The 19553-nt window shown below is 43.7% G+C and overlaps 1 protein-coding gene across 1 annotated transcript in view; it reads right to left on the reverse strand.

Annotated features, from left to right (window-relative positions):
* The window catches only part of LOC142195791 (cyclic AMP-dependent transcription factor ATF-7-like), a 72685-nt gene that overhangs the window by 42945 nt on the left and 10187 nt on the right, over window positions 1-19553 (reverse strand). Inside the window, exon 2 of the mRNA XM_075265823.1 lies at window positions 2857-2912. Within this exon, the coding sequence (XP_075121924.1) occupies window positions 2857-2904 (48 nt within the window). The 5' untranslated portion in view covers window positions 2905-2912. The remainder of the gene's footprint in view (window positions 1-2856; window positions 2913-19553) is intronic.

The raw sequence follows: 19553 nt of genomic DNA on the forward strand, positions 1-19553 counted from the left end.
ATCTCATGTGCTGACTAAATCTTAAAGGGGGTTTCCAGGAGTTGAATATTGATAACCTACTGAATGGTCGGGGTACCGGCCAATTAGATAAGGCTCATGTGTCACATGATCTGTGTAGACCTCAGTCCCATTCATGGGACTGAGCCGCAATGCTAAGCACAGCATCTACCTAACGTACATCACTGTGCTTGGAATTCAATGAACAGCCTGCCGATCAGATACTGGTGACCTCCCCTAAGGATCAACTATACTCAACCCCCCAAAAACCATTTAACTGTATATAGGGACAGCCTGAGCACCCCCTGCATTTAAGAGTAAGCAGGGGGGTGAGATGGATTCTAACATATGCTTATAACTCGAATCAGAGGCATCGGACCACTACTTATGCCCCCATTAAAGTGTCTACGCATGTTTATTAGGAAGAAAGCTCCTAGCTGACACTTGTGCTGTTTTATGTATCTTTTCAAGTTCCATTATCACAGAATATCTGATAACAGGCACAACAGTCTCACTAACATTAGAATTAAAGAATTTAAGTGCATTTTACATGGGTAGACATGGCAGGGACCACCTGCTAAATGAGCAAAATTTGTCGTTCGGTGCTCAATACCAGGCATGTCCATGTAAAAGGATCTTTAACCCCTTAAGGACACAGCCCAAAAGTATGTTAAGGACCAGGCCTGTTTTTTCAAAATTGACATGTGTCACTTTAAATGGCAATAACTTTGAGACGCTTTAACTTACACAAGTGATTTTGAGAATGTTTTCTCGTAACACATTATACTTCATGTTAGTGGTAAACACTAATCAATATTTTTGTATTTACTTATTAAAAAAATAGGAAATTTGATGGAAATTTGGAAAAAATTGCAATTTTCAAAATGTGAAATTCTCTGCTTTTCAGGCAGATAGTCATACCACCCAAATACATTAATAAATATTATCTCCCATATCTCTGCTTTATATCGGCATCATCTTTTGATTGTATTTTAATTTATTTTGGACGTTACAAGGCTTACAAGTGTAACAGCGATTTTCCAGATTTACAAGAATTGTAACTATGTTTGTTTTGTTTGTTTTACACACTTTATTTATTTATTTTTTTAAACTTTTTTACATTTGTGCTGTAAGCACACTAGAACCTGCGATCAGAGAGGATCACTGGTTCTATACTAACTATAGACTTGCAATACACGTGTATTGCAGTCTATAGAGGAAGCTAGCTATGCAGATGCATAGACTAGCTTTCTCTCGTCCCAGCATCCAAGGGGATTAAGGAGCAGCGTATAGCTGTAAATTACAGCTCACACAGACTCCTGATGCTGCCGGCAGCATGCTTTATAGCCCGGCCAAACCCCTAGGGTGCTATGATCACTATGGATCATGGCACCTTAAGGGTTAAACAGCGGGGGTTGGTGCAATCACCGTCCCTGCTGCTACAGGGGAAGCCTGGCTGTCAGATACAGCCGGCCTCCCGTGGAGATCGCACGGGCTCTGCTTCTGAGCCCGTGCAATCTCAATCACGTACAGGTACGTGGGAATGCGGGAACTAACCACATTCCCTGACGTACAGGTACGTGATTTAGCGTTAAGGGGTTAAGGTGGTCATAGAAATTATATAGTTGTAGGTAGATAACTGCTGAAAAACAATGAACTGGTGAAAAAAATTTTTTTTTAAATCTGCAGGTATATACAGTTTAGTCCATACTGACTATTAGGCTATGTTCACATCTATGCTGTTGTTTCCCTTCTTTTGGTTCATAGCAGGACTAGAAGAATAGAAAAACAGTCTGTGTCTAATGATGGACAGCAATGGATCCTGAAGGACCCCACTGACTATTATGGAGCCTGTTGTGTGTCCATTAGTATTTCACAGATTTTGCGAGACAACAACAAAAAAATAAAATTGTTGGTCGTGCAGGGCTTGACTTTGGTTTGGGATTTCTGTCAGACTCTGTGCCAGAGGCTCCAAACCGAGACATTGACACAGATGTCAATGTAGCCTTACAGCTGTTCACACTGCGCATACATGTTCAATAATGCCAGCAAAGAATGATTGATCTGTCTGGAAATGTTAGAGAACATTCCTCCAAAAATATATCCTTCATAAGAGTGAAACATCTTTCATCCACCTGCTGGATGGAAGTTTAAAATATGGGGACGTCTCTCCTGACCTGTGCGTCACTGGTCTGGTAACTCTAGGTTCACAATAAAGTGGGCTCTCCATTATTTGGGTCTATTGCGAGCATCCGAATGATAGAGCTGAACTGATAAAACAGAAGTGACTGAGACCCGCAGACCCCATTGACTATAATGGGGTCTGTCGGATGTACAGTTTTGAAACTGAAAGCGGTGGAGAAAAAAAGTTCTACATGCAGGACGTAGATGTGACCTAGCCTAAAACGATTGTAGTTAAACAGCCCGCCATTCTTTTGTCTGCTGAAAGTCCCAGTGCTTGGAATCCCCCTGGTCATGTCATCTGATACTCATCATCATCTTTGGGACGTCTATAAACACAAAGCCACATACTGACGTAAAACTGCGACAACAGCACCCACTTTCCAAAAGTGGATTAAACCGGAAAAGTTGTTGGAATTTTTTGATAAATTTCTCCATGTTAGTCTCACAGCCAAGAAAAGTGCTGAATGGTTGAACTTGATGGACCAGTTTTTACCAGACTGATGGCGGTTTTATTCTTGTTTAGGCTTTCCCTTATGCATTTCATTATCTCTATCCTCCCACATACACAGTAACATAAACTTCTAATATTACTGCGTAAGCAATGACTTCTGAGTTGTAGAATAGCTACGGCAAGCAAAACGTGCAAAAAAGTGAACAGCTTTAGTGTTTCCTTACCTGTCCGCAGCCAGGGGCGCTGCACACAAAAGGACGATCGTCTCCCATTACTTCTTCTGCAAGACAAAAAAAAACAAAAAACAGAAATAGTTAGGTACAGTGTATAAGGTGAAGGTAGACTGTCAATAAACTATGCATTATGGTATCCTTAGTTCCAGTAACTTTATAGTTTCAGTGTTTCCAAGATCTCGGTTTGCGGTCAATGAATCCAGAAGTTATTTACATTTTGAGGCTGGAACCAAGACAGTCCTCGACCAACCAAGACAGTCCTCGACCAACCAAGACAGTCCTCGACCAACCAAGACAGTCCTCGACCAACCAAGACAGTCCTCGACCAACCAAGACAGTCCTCGACCAACCAAGACAGTCCTCGACCAACCAAGACAGTCCTCGACCAACCAAGACAGTCCTCGACCAACCAAGACAGTCCTCGACCAACCAAGACAGTCCTCGACCAACCAAGACAGTCCTCGACTTACCAAGAGGTAGATACAACTGTATGGCCCTGTTCAGATCACGTTTTTGATCTACACTTAGGATACAAATCACAGAAAGGAGTGACTAAAAAATAACTTTTAATATAAAACTTAGGCTACGTTTATATCAGTGGTGCAGATTCCATTAAAAAAAAAAAAAAATCATGGTCGAAAAAGTCCTGCATGGAGGAATTTTGGATACAGGAAAATGATGGTATCATGAACAGATGCCTGATGGACCCAGTTGTTGTTAATGGGATCCATTGAGCACTCTTGGTGCCCGTCACGGAATACATCAGCCCTTAGTGTCCATATTTTTTTTATTTTTTTTGGCTCCTATGACAGGACAAAAAAATAAAAAAAAATAATGCCATGAAAGGCACAGATAGGAATCCAGCCTAAGGCCTGATTCACATCCGAGCTGGGTTTCTGTTCAGGGATCCCGCTTGGGGACCCCCCGAACGGAAACCTAATCTGCATAAAAAAGCAGTTACCTTAGGAAACCCACGGACCCCATAGACTATAATTGGGTCTGTGTGGTTTCCGCTTGGATTCCCCATGAAAAACGCAGAAAGAAAAGTGCTAATTGCAGTGTTTTTCTCTCCTCATTTTTCATGCAGAGAGGGGAACGGAATGACCTGAACATAGGTGTGAACCGGACCTTAGTGTGTGTGTTCTGGATAAAGCTCCCAAAATGTTTAGATCACAAACCCTCAGCTGAGGTAAGTGCCAGGTCTGTATTGGGTTTCTACCCCTGGATCAAAACATAAATGATTTCATTCACAGACAGCAGATCGTCAAATTATTCAGGAACTGAAAGACGAAGCACATTAGAATTGCAGAAGGTGCAGCTATACAATGACTAATTCTCAGCCCCACTATAGAAATCAATCATAATTATGTCACATACATGCCGCAGGAAACAAAACCAATAAATAGACGGCTGCAGCAGTGTGTACTCGTCTCAAGCTTCAGGCTCTGCTATCTGGAGTCTGATTTCATATAGGGGCATGTGGGTTCAAACTCCCAGGCCAGGTTCCAAGTACTAACAGAGATAAGCACTGTACAGCGGCTCAGAATATCTGCCCAGTCAACCTTGTACTGGGTTAAACAGGTGCAAAAGTTGGAAGTCACTCGCTAGGAAATCACTGATCATTTCACCACCCTTACGGTTGCCACAAAACGCAATCCAATCAACACCAAATACACGGCATATCACCTGCCAGTCTGCCCAAAGACCACCCACTAGAAGTGATGTGCAGCATCGGACCATCCAGAAATCCTGATAGCCTGCCATTGGGCTCTGGCACAGAACTCCCAAGAACATTTTTAGGGTTCTTTGAGACAGCTGTATGATGGCCACGTTTCCTGGCCTGATCTCTGCTAGTCTGAACTAAACTCACAACATACTGATTTATGACGCTGTGAGTTCTCCAACTACTCTGGGTCTACAATAGTTCAGGAACAGACAAGGTCATAAATCTCTGCATTCTCATCAGAAGAACTGCAGTCCAGGGAACGTGGCTGTCACGTGGACCATGTTTTGTCAGACCAATTACAGACACCCGAATGGGACTTAAATCTCAAAGCCAAAAAGGTGGCTATAAATAACTATATACTACTAGCATCTGCCCGCGACTTCGTCTGCGAGTTGGAGTTGGCGCTGAACCGCTGATATTTAGGCATTTGCCAATGGTTATAATCCACCGTGTGTTGCCACGTCCACTCCTGCGCGCCCCTGTCCCCGCGGGCTCTTTACCAACCGACTACCCCTGGCAGCCACCCTCGTCCTCTGCGCTCATGCCTCTTCCCGCCCTAGTATCCCCCCTTTCTCCCATGGCCCCTGCCACACCACCGTGGCAACCCCATCCTCTCCGCAAACCCCAGGTCAACCTCCCCACCACCCCCTTTTCCTGCAGACTCCCCCATGGCCCCCACGTCGGGCACCCCCTGACCCCCACTTCCCCTCTTTAGCAGGGCTCCTTCCGCAAAATCCCCTAACTCCCCTGCCGACACATGCACTGTCCCGCTGCCAAATGACACGGCGTACTCGGCAGAGCTAAGCTAGAGGGTCGGGAAGGCGCAAGACCAGTAAGTTGAGTGCGGCGTCGGGGACTGTCGCGGGTTGCCAAGGACTTCCGGAGCAGCGGCCTAGGCTACAGCCGCAAATTGGTGGCGTCCTGGAAGACATTGTGTACGTCGGCAATGTGTGCATGTACCTGCAAATACAGTGTAGTTGCTGTGGCTGGCCGGACGGTGTCGCGGTCACTACCACGCAGAGGACTCTGCAGGGGCCCAAAAGGGACCTTCTCCCACACAAAATATACCACTACTCTATTCTGGAAATCAATAGGTAGGGGCCCCATTACAGATTCCGTATCAGGACCTTTAAGTTACTCCTCCTCTGAGGAGCAGCGGAAACAGAGCTGAATTATATTTTCATTAACCTATCACCATCCCCAGATTTTCTTTCACGGTCACACATTTGTAGATTATTCACACACCCGCTGTTCACATCCGACTGTAACACAGCATATACTGTAGATTGAAAATTGACATGAGCCAATTCACAAGTCCAATTTTCCACATAGGCCCTTGGATCATGCAAAGAAAATCAGAACATGCTCTACTTTTGCCTATTTCTCGGTTACTTCAGAGCCATGTGAATAAGTCCTTAGTCCAGATCTGTGTGTATCTCAGATGTTCCATTAGATGCTGTATGTCCTGAGTACTTCTCTTCTAGATGCATTGCTCATGCTGGAATAAACGGGTGCAAGTCTGGATCATAGCTGTATATGGCAGCACAAGAGTCCCTGCAGTACTGTCCACCATGGACAATATCTACTTGACAGTTTTTGAAGAAACAACAGAGAGCAAAAAAAATATAGAAGATGGGCAATGATTCTCTACCATAATACATCACTATAATGCACGCGTGCATGGGGCCTTAGAAGGGTCTTCTGACAATCCGTGATAATATCCATCAGCGAGTGTTCAATTAGTACATAACACTGCATCCATCCAAATCAATGGGTTGTCTTCCTGAAGCTCCCCTCCCCCCCCAAATAGTATTAAAAGGAGTCGCAAAGTAGTAATGAAAGTAGTGATCACTGATAATAAGTTATGGCTATAACAAAATAATATTTGGTTTCTAGAACAATATGATATATACAATGACATGTTATCTGAGGGATGGGGTGGAGGACTTCCTCTCGATAAACCCCGGGGCAGCATGGGAAATGCTATGACAAATTCGTAGAGCGCCTTTTCAAAACAGAAGCAGTGTAAGATGTAGGGAAAGATTCCTCCTATGTACAGTTTGCTGCTACTTCATAGTAGAGAGAACCTATAACATTCCCTCCTAAAGAATGTTAAATCTCTGGCGTTGGGTGCATCACTACATAACTAGGCAGACACCCCACCCAGAGATCTGGGGTAAGCTGGGTTGCCCCAGTTTAAAGGGCTATTGGATAGGTTGTTGGTGGAGGTCCAACCACTCAGAACCCATGGATCACCAGAATGGGGCTAAGAGTAGTTTAACTACTACAGCCACCATTGCTCATCAATCCCGTGATTCCCCAAACCAGTGGGCAAGGTGTAAATAATGGAACCCATTCCTGAACCTCGCTGGACGTCAGACAGTTGGCTTGGTAACCCCAATATCCATAGTGTAGCTTCGTTTCTCCTTGCAACAACCCAATATGAACTGGATAGAATATCTGGAAAATCCCATGATGTAGTCCATGTAGAATACCAAGACTGTGCATAATGGAGGAGCATGTTGCTGTGTCTGCTGTGAACAAAAATCCACTTTGGGAACATTCTTATGAAAATCACGCAATGGATCATTTTATATTACAATGTGTGGATACAAACTGCAACATGTAAGTGAATGTGATGTAACAAGACCTGCAGGAAAGACACATATGTTCAGCAGACAACATGAGTTCGGCACATTTTCACGACAGAGTTAAGTAAGTAGCTTGTCTTACAAGCTTCAGTCCCAGAGCATTTCCTAGGAAAGACCGGAGGACACAGTATGCATTTGGATCCCATAAGCTGTGCATGTGTATCTTTTATTATTATTATTTAGAAATGAAGCGTGAAGGGAAAAAGCAATCCCTCCCTCCAGCAGCTCAGGGCCTGGGATACGTTCCAAGTCGGCAGCGCTCCACTTGCTGGTTCTGTTGGGAATCTGTGTTACAGACTATGAAGAGTCGTTGTGTCAGCAAAGGGCCTTAGGCAGAAGGTTTTCTTTTTTCTGTTCGGCGGCCATGGTGAAATCAGGCTGAAAATCGCAACCAATATCATACATCAGCTGTTCATTCCTACACTCCTGGCCCAGTGCACATGCTAAAGTTTGCATTATGTAACACTCATTGCTCCAAACTCTAGAGATGGATAACACCTTCACCAAAACAACAACACACCAGCAGATAAACCACTGTTAGGCAGGGTTCACACTACTGTTGGTGTGCGCTTAAAAAAAACATAAAAAAACCCCAAAAAAACCACAGACACCTATCATAATGGACACAAACGGGCTGTAACGGGCTATCAGTGTCCGTTGCTAAAATCTTGTACAGACAATAGCCACGGACACCAACAGATTCTGCCTTAAAATCGGCTCCAAATTCCACCTGAAACTAGCCCCATTCCTTTCAATGGGAGTCAGATGCTGATTCCTCTAGCTGACTTTTTTAGCTAGCAGAAAAATAAGTGTCATATGCTAGATCTCCAAGCAGAGTCCACTTCATAACCCCTGTAAAAGTGAATGGGAGGTGGAAAATACCGCCTGGCAAATGATGAATTGGATGTGGATTTTGGACAACTGGAAAATTCAGCTTCAAATTCCTTATGAACCACCCCTAACCAATTAAGCTATGTCCCAGAGCTTCCTCCATTACTCTCCTCCTTTCCTTTGTACCTCAGGAGGTCAGCCATATCCGCTGCTCCTCCATAGTCTCATTCTGTAATACAACTGGTTGGAGCAGCAGCCTCCCAACTCTTCAATCTCCCACCCCGTGTTCTCTGCAGATTTCTCTAACAGTTGAAGGAAGAATTCTTGAAGGAAATGCTGAAGACTGACAATAAGTGAAGTCAAGAGCAACGCCTCCTTACCTGCCAAAATTGTCCTCCCTCACCAAGACCAAATGAGAATAAGAATAGCGGGTCCCTATGGAAACTCCAGAGTAACCACTTCAACATATATCACTGCAGAGGTTTTGTTATAATAGAATGGTTACAAGTTTTAGGAGAGACATGTATAAGTCACTGTGTTAGCATGCAGATGCTTGTGGCTTCCATATAGCCCAGAGAGGTCGTAGCCATATGAAGTGGAGCGCAATTTCTGACTCCGTTTTAGCTGCTAAGGAAATCAAATAGAGAATAAATGTAAACATCCTCTGAAGATCTTTGATAAGATTATTAGAGCCATGGAGGGTAGTTGAAATTCTGCAACTACTTGATGAATTCTGCAACTAAGGGCCTGGGCGAATGGGAACTTGTTAGTAACGGTCCTAAAGCTTTGATTTATGGGGTTATAGTTTCCATAGCAGAGACTTAGTTTTTTGAGATTTTGGAGTAAATCAGAGTCTAGACTTTGGCTTGAACACCAAACTCACTAAAAAAAAAAAAAATAAAATGTCACCTTAAAGGGTTACTATCCAAATAAATTAGTATCTTGCTAAATATACGTTCATACCTTTATATTTAGTCCAAAGTCCCATCCATCAATAGTGTAAAATACTAAATCCACCAATATCCAGGATGATCAATACTCAATGTTCCCAAAGGAAAAGTTCCGGTTTCTATGTGTCCAAATGCGAGTACCTAGCCGGTGGCTAAACATAAGGGTAAGTTCACACGGTGACTTTTGGACCGGAACCTGAGACAGAGACCACCTCAGGTTCCGGTCCAAAAGCCGGGTAGCTGTGACTGAAAACCAGTATCCAACCGTGCACTCCGCTCCAGATTAGGCCTAATGAATGGGCCTAGTCCGGAGAGGGGAGTGTCTGCAGGCCGAATCTTGAGGCGAATCCGCCTGAAGAATGAGCACCTCGCTTCTTTTTTCCCCAGGAGCCGAAAGAAACGGCTCTGGAAAAAAGACCTGAGCGGCTTCCATTGATTTCAATGGGAGCCATCTCTTTGGTCAGGATTTTGAGGCGGATACAGCCTCAAAATCCTGACCAAAAAACTATGTGTGAACTTACCCTAAAGCAAAAGCTCTCCACAACTCCGACTCCCAGATGACGTCCGCTCTATGAACCAATTACCTTTTCTAAAGGGTATTTGTGCTTGACTTTTACGGGGAATGTGTGTGTATATGTAAGTGAGCCTAGTAGGACAGTAGTGGCGGCAGCATGAATTGGGTTGCATGGACTGTGTTGGTGTGTGATTTATTCTCAATTTGTAGCTTGATGGAAGGATGAATGCAAGATTAGAGAGTGGAGTAAATTGACCCGACAGTCGCACCCACATAAGGTGCTAGGACAGTCCGGACATGACAAATCGGAGATAAAACATGGCACAAAACCAAATGACTTCTCTTTTGATGTTTGGCCCTGGTGAAGCAAGAGCTCCTAGAATCGTAGATTACTATGATCCTTGAGTCTGGGTTTCCATACTGGGTCCAAGCTACGAATCCCCAGCCGATTTAAGCACCATATTTTCCAGACCATAATTAGCCTGTGTGCAAGAGATCTTACAGGTTCATTTCTTCTAATCTTACCCTATGATTGTTAATGGCCTTTAGTAAAAGGGTACTTTTCTTGTATGCTAACATAATGCTAGGCTTCCTTCACAAACAGTTTTTTGTAGACTTTTTTCCCCCTACAAGACACGCCATGCATGTCTGATGTGGTTCCTAGAGACAGGACCGGCACCAATATCTGGAAAAGTGCTCCACTGACCCCCATTACAACTGTTGCTTTGGCCACTGTGAGGTGGCCGAACATGCGCATCTCTCACAATTCACTTCTATGGGACTACGTTGCAGAAAACCGAGCAAACTAAGTTAGCTGCAGCACGAGGAATCAGGAGATCACCAGAAGTGGGACCGACGTCCATCACATGAAAAGGGAATACCTAGCACATTTACTAAAGCACAACTGACACCGAAATACTACAAAAACACCAAAAACCAAACTACTACACATATAGTCTATTGAAAATGTTGAATTTACCAAACTTTAAAATAAACACACAAAATAAAAGGACCTTAAAAAACGGCTGTATACAAAATCAGCTTTAGGCTGAGGCCCTATGTCACGGAAACGCAGATTGTACTGCGTTTTTTTTTGAGCCAAAGGCAAGAATGGTACGAGAGGAATGGGACATACAGTCCTATGAAAAAGTTTGGGCACCCCTATTAATCTTAATCATTCTTAGTTCTAAATATTTTGGTGTTTGCAGCAGCCATTTCAATTTGATATATCTAATAACTGATGGACACAGTAATATTTCAGGATTGAAATTAGGTTTATTGTACTAACAGAAAATGTGCAATATGCATTAAACCAAAATTTGACCGATGCAAAAGTATGGGCACCTCAACAGAAAAGTGACATTAATATTTAATAGATCCTCCTTTTGCAAAGATAACAGCCTCTAGTCGCTTCCTGTAGCTTTTAATCAGTTCCTGGATCCTGGATGAAGGTATTTTGGACCATTCCTCTTTACAAAACAATTCAAGTTCAGTTAAGTTTGATGGTCGCCGAGCACGGATGTTCCCACAGATGTTCAATGATATTCAGGTCTGGGGACTGGGATGGCCATTCCAGAACATTGTAATTGTTCCTCTGCATGAATGCCTGAGTCGATTTGGAGCGGTGTTTTGGATCATTGTATTGCTGAAATATCCATCTCCGGCGTAACTTCAACTTCGTCACTGATTCTTGAACATTATTCTCAAGAATCTGCTGATACTGAGTGGAATCCATGCGACCCTCCACTTTAACAAAATTCCCGATGCCGGCATTGGCCACACAGCCCCAAAGTATGATGGAACCTCCACCAAATTTTACAGTGGGTAGCAAGTGTTTTTCTTGGAATGCTGTTTTTTTTGGACGCCATGCATAACGCCTTTTTGTATGACCAAACAACTCAATCTGTTTCATCAGTCCACAGGAACTTCTTCCAAAATGAAGCTGGCTTATCCAAATGTGCTTTTGCATACCTCAGGCGACTGTTTGTGGTGTGCTTGCAGAAGCGGCTTCTTTCTCATCACTCTCCCATACAGCTTCTCCTTGTGCAAAGTGCGCTGTATTGTTGACCGATGCACAGTGACACCATCTGCAGCAAGATGATGCTGCAGCTCTTTGGAGGTGGTCTGTGGATTGTCCTTGACTGTTCTCACCATTCTTCTTCTCTGCCTTTCTGATATTTTTCTTGGCCTGCCACTTCTGGACTTAACAAGAACTGTCCCTGTGGTCTTCCATTTCCTTACTATGTTCCTCACAGTGGAAACTGACAGGTTAAATCTCTGAGACAACGTTTTGTATCCTTCCCCTGAACAACTATGTTGAACAATCTTTGTTTTCAGATCATTTGAAGCGGGCTGTCCATGCTCGGCGACCATCAAACTTAATTGAACTTGATTTGTTTTGTAAAGCGGAATGGTCCAAAATACCTTCATCCAGGATCCAGGAACTGATTAAAAGCTACAGGAAGCGACTAGAGGCAAAAGGAGGATCTACTAAATATTAATGTCACTTTTCTGTTGAGGTGCCCATACTTTTGCACCAGTCAAATTTTGGTTTAATGAATATTGCACATTTTCTGTTAGTACAATAAACCTCATTTCAATCCTGAAATATTACTGTGTCCATCAGTTATTAGATATATCAAACTGAAATGGCTGCTGCAAACACCAAAATATTTAGAACTAAAAATGATTAAGATTAATAGGGGTGCCCAAACTTTTTCATAGGACTGTATATAGTAAGTTCTTATACTTCTACCTTCGGCTCAATCCTCTCCTGGCTTTGGCTCAGAAAAAGCTGCGTTTCCACAATATGGGGCCTCAGCCTTAGGCTGGATTCATACAGGGCTTTTTGTAGCTTGATGCGGTTTTATTGCCATTATTACTGTTATTTTTGTACAAGGATTTTTCCAGGATTTTTTTTTAAGGTTCTATGGAAAAAAAATAAAATAAAAAAAAAAATCAGCACAAAAGTGGAGACCTTACAGAAAGTATACTGGAAAACTAAAGGCCTATACTTGTGAGGCCTATGTGAAAGGTTCACAGGCACGGTAATCTTAGTCAGGGGCGTACAGTACCATTCATGCTGTGACTGCAATAATACGGAGCTCCCTGAAATAGAACGCGACTATTTGGACACCAACGTACAAAATAAACATATAAACCTGCTCCAGCTTGTATGGCGGCCAGGATTCCACCCCAGAGGTGACTGCACAGACCTGGCTATAAAGACACAAAGGTGATGCTTGCAGATCCATACAAAGCTGAAGTGCTGGCACAAACCAATCATTCTTTTTCACATTTCCTATTCTGAGGCTGCTGTTAAAACAACAGAGTCCCACCGGCTTGGCTTGCTGCCTGCTTGGGAGAGGCAAAGTCAACTGTGGAATGCGAGAGGGAAAAAACCACCACAGACTTCTGGGGCCGAGCTTGGATTTCCTTGATTTAAAATTCTAGAAGTTAGGTCTTGCAAGAAAAAAAAAAAAAAAAAAAAAGTGTGGTTCGTAAGTATCACCGAACCAATGTGTCTCCTAAGTGGAACCTCTGACGGCAACTACAACCCCCAAGATGCCAAGCGAGCAGCCTCTTGACTGTTGCAGAATAAGTCATGCACTGTAGTCATTGAGTCATGGCTGTATACTCACCCCTTGGGTAGTGCTGCAAGATCTTCCTCTGCAGAGGTAGGTTTCCATATATATTGTATTATGCTTTTCTACAGTCCTCGTCTTCTGTATGCAGCTTCCCTGCTGTATATACCAGGAACAGTTCTCACATCCATCTCAGACATAACACATAGTAAAAATCGGTCAGGCTGCGCTCACTCCTGACTCGCTGTCAATGGCTAGGCTTCTACAGCTCATGTTATTCTCTGCTCTTCCCCCCACATGTGCGGAGGAGAGGTTTGTAGGGCTGCTGCCCACTCAGTTATGCTCTGCTCTGGCTAGACCATGCGTGTGTGTGTGTGTGTGTGTGTGTGTGTGTGTGTGTGAGGGAGGGGAGAATCACAACGGCAGTGTCTATGACACAGAATATAACCGGGCGGGTATATTCCCCTGCATGCTGCACCACTACTGTATAACTACATGAACAGGGTGCACGGTGAACAGCTCAGAGCCATGTCAAGCTGCATCACCCTGGCAGATACCAAGTGACTCAAAACATCTCAAATATAAGGATACAATAAAGCATGTATCCTACAGCGCACAATAAGCTAGGACTGATATACAAAATGGTAGTCGTCTCTCTATGGGCTTTCACTATGAACATGTAAAGAAATACTAAAATTCTGAGAAGGCCATAAGTTAAAGGGATTCTATCATTAAAATCACATTTTTTCTCGGTCACACGTAAGAATAGCCTTAAGAAAGTCTATTCTTCTCTTACCTTTAAGATGTTTTCTCTGCGTCACCGGTCGGTAAAAATCCCGGTTTCCGTCTGTATGCAAATGAGTTCACTCGCAGCACTGGGGGCACCCCTAATGATGTGAGAGAACTCTCCAGCGACGCCTCTATCTTTTTCTGGAATGCCCTCTCCCTATGTCTAACTCCGTCCTGGCTCGGGCAGAGCAGATTGCGCATGCCCACAGCCACAAGAAAAATTTTCTTGTGGCCTGTGGGCATGTGCAGTCAGCTCAGCCTGAGGCCCTATGGCAGAGCCGACAGCGTATGCGTAGAAGTTTGAACCCAGCTCCAGAAGACACGCAGCGAGGCCGTTCCTGAAGAAGATGGAGGCGGCGCTGGAGATTTCTCTCGCAGCATTGGTGACGCCCCCAGTGCTGTGAAAGAACTAATTTGCATACAGACGAAAACTGGGATTACTACCGAACAGCAGTGCGGAGAAGACATCTAAAGGTAGGAGAAGAATAACTTTAAGAATATTCCTATGAGAAAAAATGTGATTTTAATGATAGAATCCCGTTAAGCGAAAATTCACATTGCACATTTAGTCATAGGACCCACCATTCAAAATCCATTGGCAGAAAGATTTCCTATTAATTTTGGGCAGAATCCACCCAGCAAAAAAAAAAAAAAAAAAAAAAAAAAAAATCAGAAAGGGCACTTTTTTCCCCTCTAGTCGAAAAAGAAGCATCTGAAAAAAATTTTTAACTCATCATTAAAGGGCTGCTCGGGAGTTACAGAAATTTGTCCTAAAGCAAAGCACTGGTTGAAATAAAGAAGACCCCCTATACTCACCTCTTCTAGCCCCTCAGCTAGTTAGTTACACTGTGCAGCAATGATATAGGTGCACAACTTGTACAGCCAAATCACTGGCCTCAATGGTGGCGGCGACAATAGTGGCATGTGACTAGTGAGACCAGTGATGGTTCACAATGGTTACAAGCACACATATGCCATGTTCAGACTCCCTAGTATTTAGTCACCTCTAGACCAGGGCTACTTGACTGCTTAAAGGGGTATTCCCATCTACATAATTATTTTTACATTTGATCTGGGACTTGTCAGGAACCCAGCTATGATTTTCTTATTGTAGCTGGGTTATCAGGCAGGGACACTACATGTATCAGAAGATATCCCGGCCACAATAAAGAAATCCTGGCTAATTTTCTGACCTTAGAAAGTTTCTGCATTGGTAGTCGTATCCACTGGCAACCAATCAAGATAACAGACTGTGACCACTAAGAAAGTGAGAGAAAATCTTTAAAACTCTGCAGAATTTTTAATTACTTACATTTGCAAAAATGTTTAACTTTTAATTATCTACAAATTTTAAAATAATTATGTAGATGGGAATACCCCTTTAAGTCTTCAAACACAAAAACAAACAGAACAGGCAGAGTAAACCCTATACTTTCACTTTCCGGCAGTCACTGTGACGTACACCACTTACTTCCAGTAACTCTGCTTACACAGTCAGTCACCCAAGTCATAAACCATCGTGTGTCAAAGTACAACACGTACTGTCAGAAGAGCTAGTCGTCACATGTCACTGACGCACTACATTCACTAATACAGCTACACACATACACATTACATGTAGATAACTAAGTTCTGTCCCCAAAGCCTAAGTCGCGTATTGTCAGACCCCATAAGAGACCATTGTAAGGAGGTGAACACGCTTCCAGCCAACAGCTATTGCTCCAGTCTAGCCCATACAGCAGGACGAGCATGCATGTGTTCAATATGGAGAAGGGAACAAGCCATTGTAAGGCGATGGTGGCAGTCTGCGTCCTTTGAGAACAAAAGGATTGTGCAAACTGAAGTTAAACCTATTCCACCCATCTTGTCCCCAACATCTGCTTTTACAAGAGTCAGGATACCACTATACAAGCTAAATAATGAGTCAGTCCTACCAAAATCAGCGGGTTCAACCAATGTTTCTCTAATGTGTATGGACACCTTTAGATAACTGGGTTTTGTAAGCACTGTTCCTGCACTGCATTGAGTCTTGTTATATTTACTGTGTAAGCTGCCATTTTTCTTGTGGCCGCGGGCATGCGCAGTCGGCTCCGCCGAGGCCTAGAAGTTTGACCACCTGCGCCGGAAGAAGACCCGTGAAGAGGACGTTCCAGAAGATGGAGGCAGCGCTGGAGAGTTCTCTCACAGCATTGGGGATGCCCCCAGTGCTGTTTGAGCGCTGAGGCCCGTCCCCAGTGCTGCGAGAGAACTCATTTGAATACCGATGAAAACTGGGATTTATACTGAACGGCGGCGCGAAGAAGACATGTAAAGGTAGGAGAAGAATAGACTTTAAGGCTTTTCCTACGTGTCAATGAGAAAAAAAAAATTTGATTTTAGTGGTAACATCCCTTTAATCATAATTCTGCTGGTCGTTGTGGCCACAGTCAAACTTATTGTCAGATTTGCCCATGACCGCTGATTTTTCAGCCTATATCTTCTCTGATGTTGACACTTCCTTCAAAACAATGCGCCATCTTCCCATGGGGATGGTGACACTCATTTCGAGGAAAACAAGAGGACCGGACTGGTTGAAAGCCAACTTGCCCAGTCTCTATAAGCGTCGTCCTCAGACATGGTCGGACATAATATGTATATACTGACTTGTTCAACTGAGTGACTTAGCAGACATGACAGTAGTATTTCCTGTAGAATGACCTTCTCATATAGGGTTACGGGGTTATGAATGAAGCCAGCCGTTGCTAGACAAAGTCAATAACAATATGTAACAGATACATGCGCCAACATAACTCAGCACTACATCCTCCAAAATTAGTACTATTTCCAGTGTGGCAAATTTTCAATAGTCCTATTTTCCAGCCTGTGTCGGCTATTCAGAGAGCACATTGATGGCTCTGGACACATGGTAAATCCCATCAGCTTTGTTCCCTCCTCCACACTTTTATATCCAGACCGGTGCTCTCAAAATAGAATTCCCACAACTGTTCCTACAGCTCAGCTATTTTCTGTCAGCATTAAACACATCCTCAGGAAAACCTCTTTTCTTAGCTGGAACACAATACAACGTTGCCCATTGTGTCCCTGCCAGCTCCGCTCTTGATAAGATAGTCCTCATGAATATTTCTAGAGGAGATGGTCAGAAACACAGCTCTGTCTTCTGCCAAACGAAAGACGTGAAAAAGCTGCTAATCTGCCAACTAGTGCTCGATTTCACTGCAGCGCCATCTTAAGGAAAATCTGCTGTCCCAAACACAGTTTTTCTGGAAGTTTTTGTTATTTTTTTGAGCCAAAGGCAAGAGTAAAGTCATAAGGAATAGGAAATATAAAGGAAGGTCTAATACTTCTCCAGCCTGATGGATCCAGTTCTGGCTTGGTTGCCATAACTGGTGTGACACTAGCCTTACACTAGGTTCACCCTAGCGTTCGACTTTCTGTTCTTCGGATCCATTTGGGGACTTGAAAAACAGAGACTTAATCTGCTTAAAAAGTGGTTACCTGCAGACCCCAAACACTATAATGGGGTCTGCCGGGTTTCCGCCCAAAAAATCCAGAGTTGAATGTCCTGCTTGAAGGACTTTTCACTCTGCATTTTTCAAGCAGATTCGGTGACATAATCCTCAGATGGAGTTTGAACACTGGAGTGAATCCAGCCTAAGGGTTAGTTCACACGTAGTTTTTTTGTCCAGATTTTGATGCGGGAAGCCGCGTCAGAATCCAGACCAAAATGCGCCTGCTGCAGCTGGCTGCGACTGTTGCGGCTTCCGACAGGCACAGCTTTCCATTCTGGAATAGGCCCAAATGAATGGGCCTAGTCTGGAGGGATTGTCTTGACGTGGACACCGCAGCGGTATCCGTGTCAAAATCCGGACTAAAAACCTACATGTGAACTAGCCCTTAGGCTCCATGCACACAACTGTACCAGACAAGGGGAAGTCCTGCGGTCCGTTCTGTTCTGATGAAAATAGAGAAGTTCCGATGCTCCCCACGGAGGCGAATGCACCTGCTGCAAAATCGGTCCCATGTTGGATGCACACATGGGGTCTTATACATCACATTTTTAGCAGATCCATTTAAAGCAGCGGTTCTCAACCTGTGGGTTAACAACCCTTTCACAGGAGTCACCTAAGAACATAGGAAAACACATTTCCAATGGTCTTAGGAACCGGAACACTACTCCCATACCTCCCAACCATCCCGGGTCATGTCCCACGCGGCAGGAGGTATGTCCCAGATTAAACTCATCTGCGTCCGGAGGGGACGCAGGAGAGTTGAATACAGTGGTGAAGTAGGAGCGGACAGCCCCCACCTCACCACTGTGACCCTGCGTGCACCGGCTTCAGGAGCTGTAAACATGATGTGATGATGTCACTCACATGTCCCCCTCTAATTGCCCCCACGGTTTAATGTCCCTCTCCAGCTGCCCCAGTTTAATGTCCCTCTCCAGCTGCCCCAGTTTAAACTGGGGCATTTGTAAGGGGAAATTAAACAATGAATTATAATTGCTGGGTTAATGTAAAATCAACAAATACTGCAAAAATAATTGTAAAAATGAAAATACATCCGGCATAGCAGATATTTAGTAGCAACGAAAATAATTTTATGGTTGGGGGTCACCACAACATGAGGAACTATATTAAGGTGAGAACCACTGGTTTAAAGGATGCAGACCATCCTTTCTTTTATGTCAGACATAAAAGTGCAATTTTTTTGCAACAGTGAAGAAAAATTGGACAGAAATTTTTTGGGGATTTGCTAAATGGATCCAAAAACATGATGTGAATAGACCCTTGCACATGTCCCTTAGAAGTCAAGAGGTTGTCCAGGACCAGTAAAGACACAGTGGGTCCTCCACAGAAGGGTATCAAAAGGGCTGGTGAACAGTGGCGGGGGGCTGTGACTAAACTATATTTGTATAGTACCACAGAAAGAACAGAGGGGGAGGCTCCTACTGCAGCCAGTTGTCTTACAGCCAAGTACAAGATGATGGAAACAAGAAATGGCTGATCTACTGGGACACACAGGGAACATTTCTATAAATGTATCAGTATTATGTATTGTATTATAATAACCCCTGTACATTGTATAGTACCAAATCCGGAAGCATTCCTCAATAGCTTATCGGTGTTTGGTTGTGAGTCTTCCCCTCCCCAATCAGTGACTGATGTCCTATCCTGAGTATGGATCAAGTAAATTTAAGTAAGGCTGGGGTCACATCTGCATTTGGAGAACAGACACCTCATGGATCACATCATAGGTAATGGGGTCTATCAGGTACCATTGGTGTCCTCTGTTCCAGTCCTCCAACAGACCAAAACAACGGACACTTAGGTGTAGTATGAACATTGCGTCAGAAGAAATTGCATAGTTGTGCAAATAACACCACTGACCGTCCGCTCCAGATTCAAGATCATCCAGATCTAATACAAATGAGGAAACATTCTAGTATGAGTGAGACATGGATCAAGTTTAGCAATGTTCCATCATGCTCTGCTACTAGGTAAAGATCTGGTCTTGGGCTGGAGTGGGTAGTTCGGCTCAGTTCACACCACGGTTAATGACTATTTATAGGAAATATCTTGCCTTAGGCCAGCATCTTACACAAGCATCATTGTCTGTGTCACCTGAGTTTTGCTTGCATGCTTC

This window comes from Leptodactylus fuscus, chromosome 2, assembly GCF_031893055.1.
Source record: "Leptodactylus fuscus isolate aLepFus1 chromosome 2, aLepFus1.hap2, whole genome shotgun sequence".
Lineage (NCBI taxonomy): Eukaryota > Metazoa > Chordata > Amphibia > Anura > Leptodactylidae > Leptodactylus > Leptodactylus fuscus.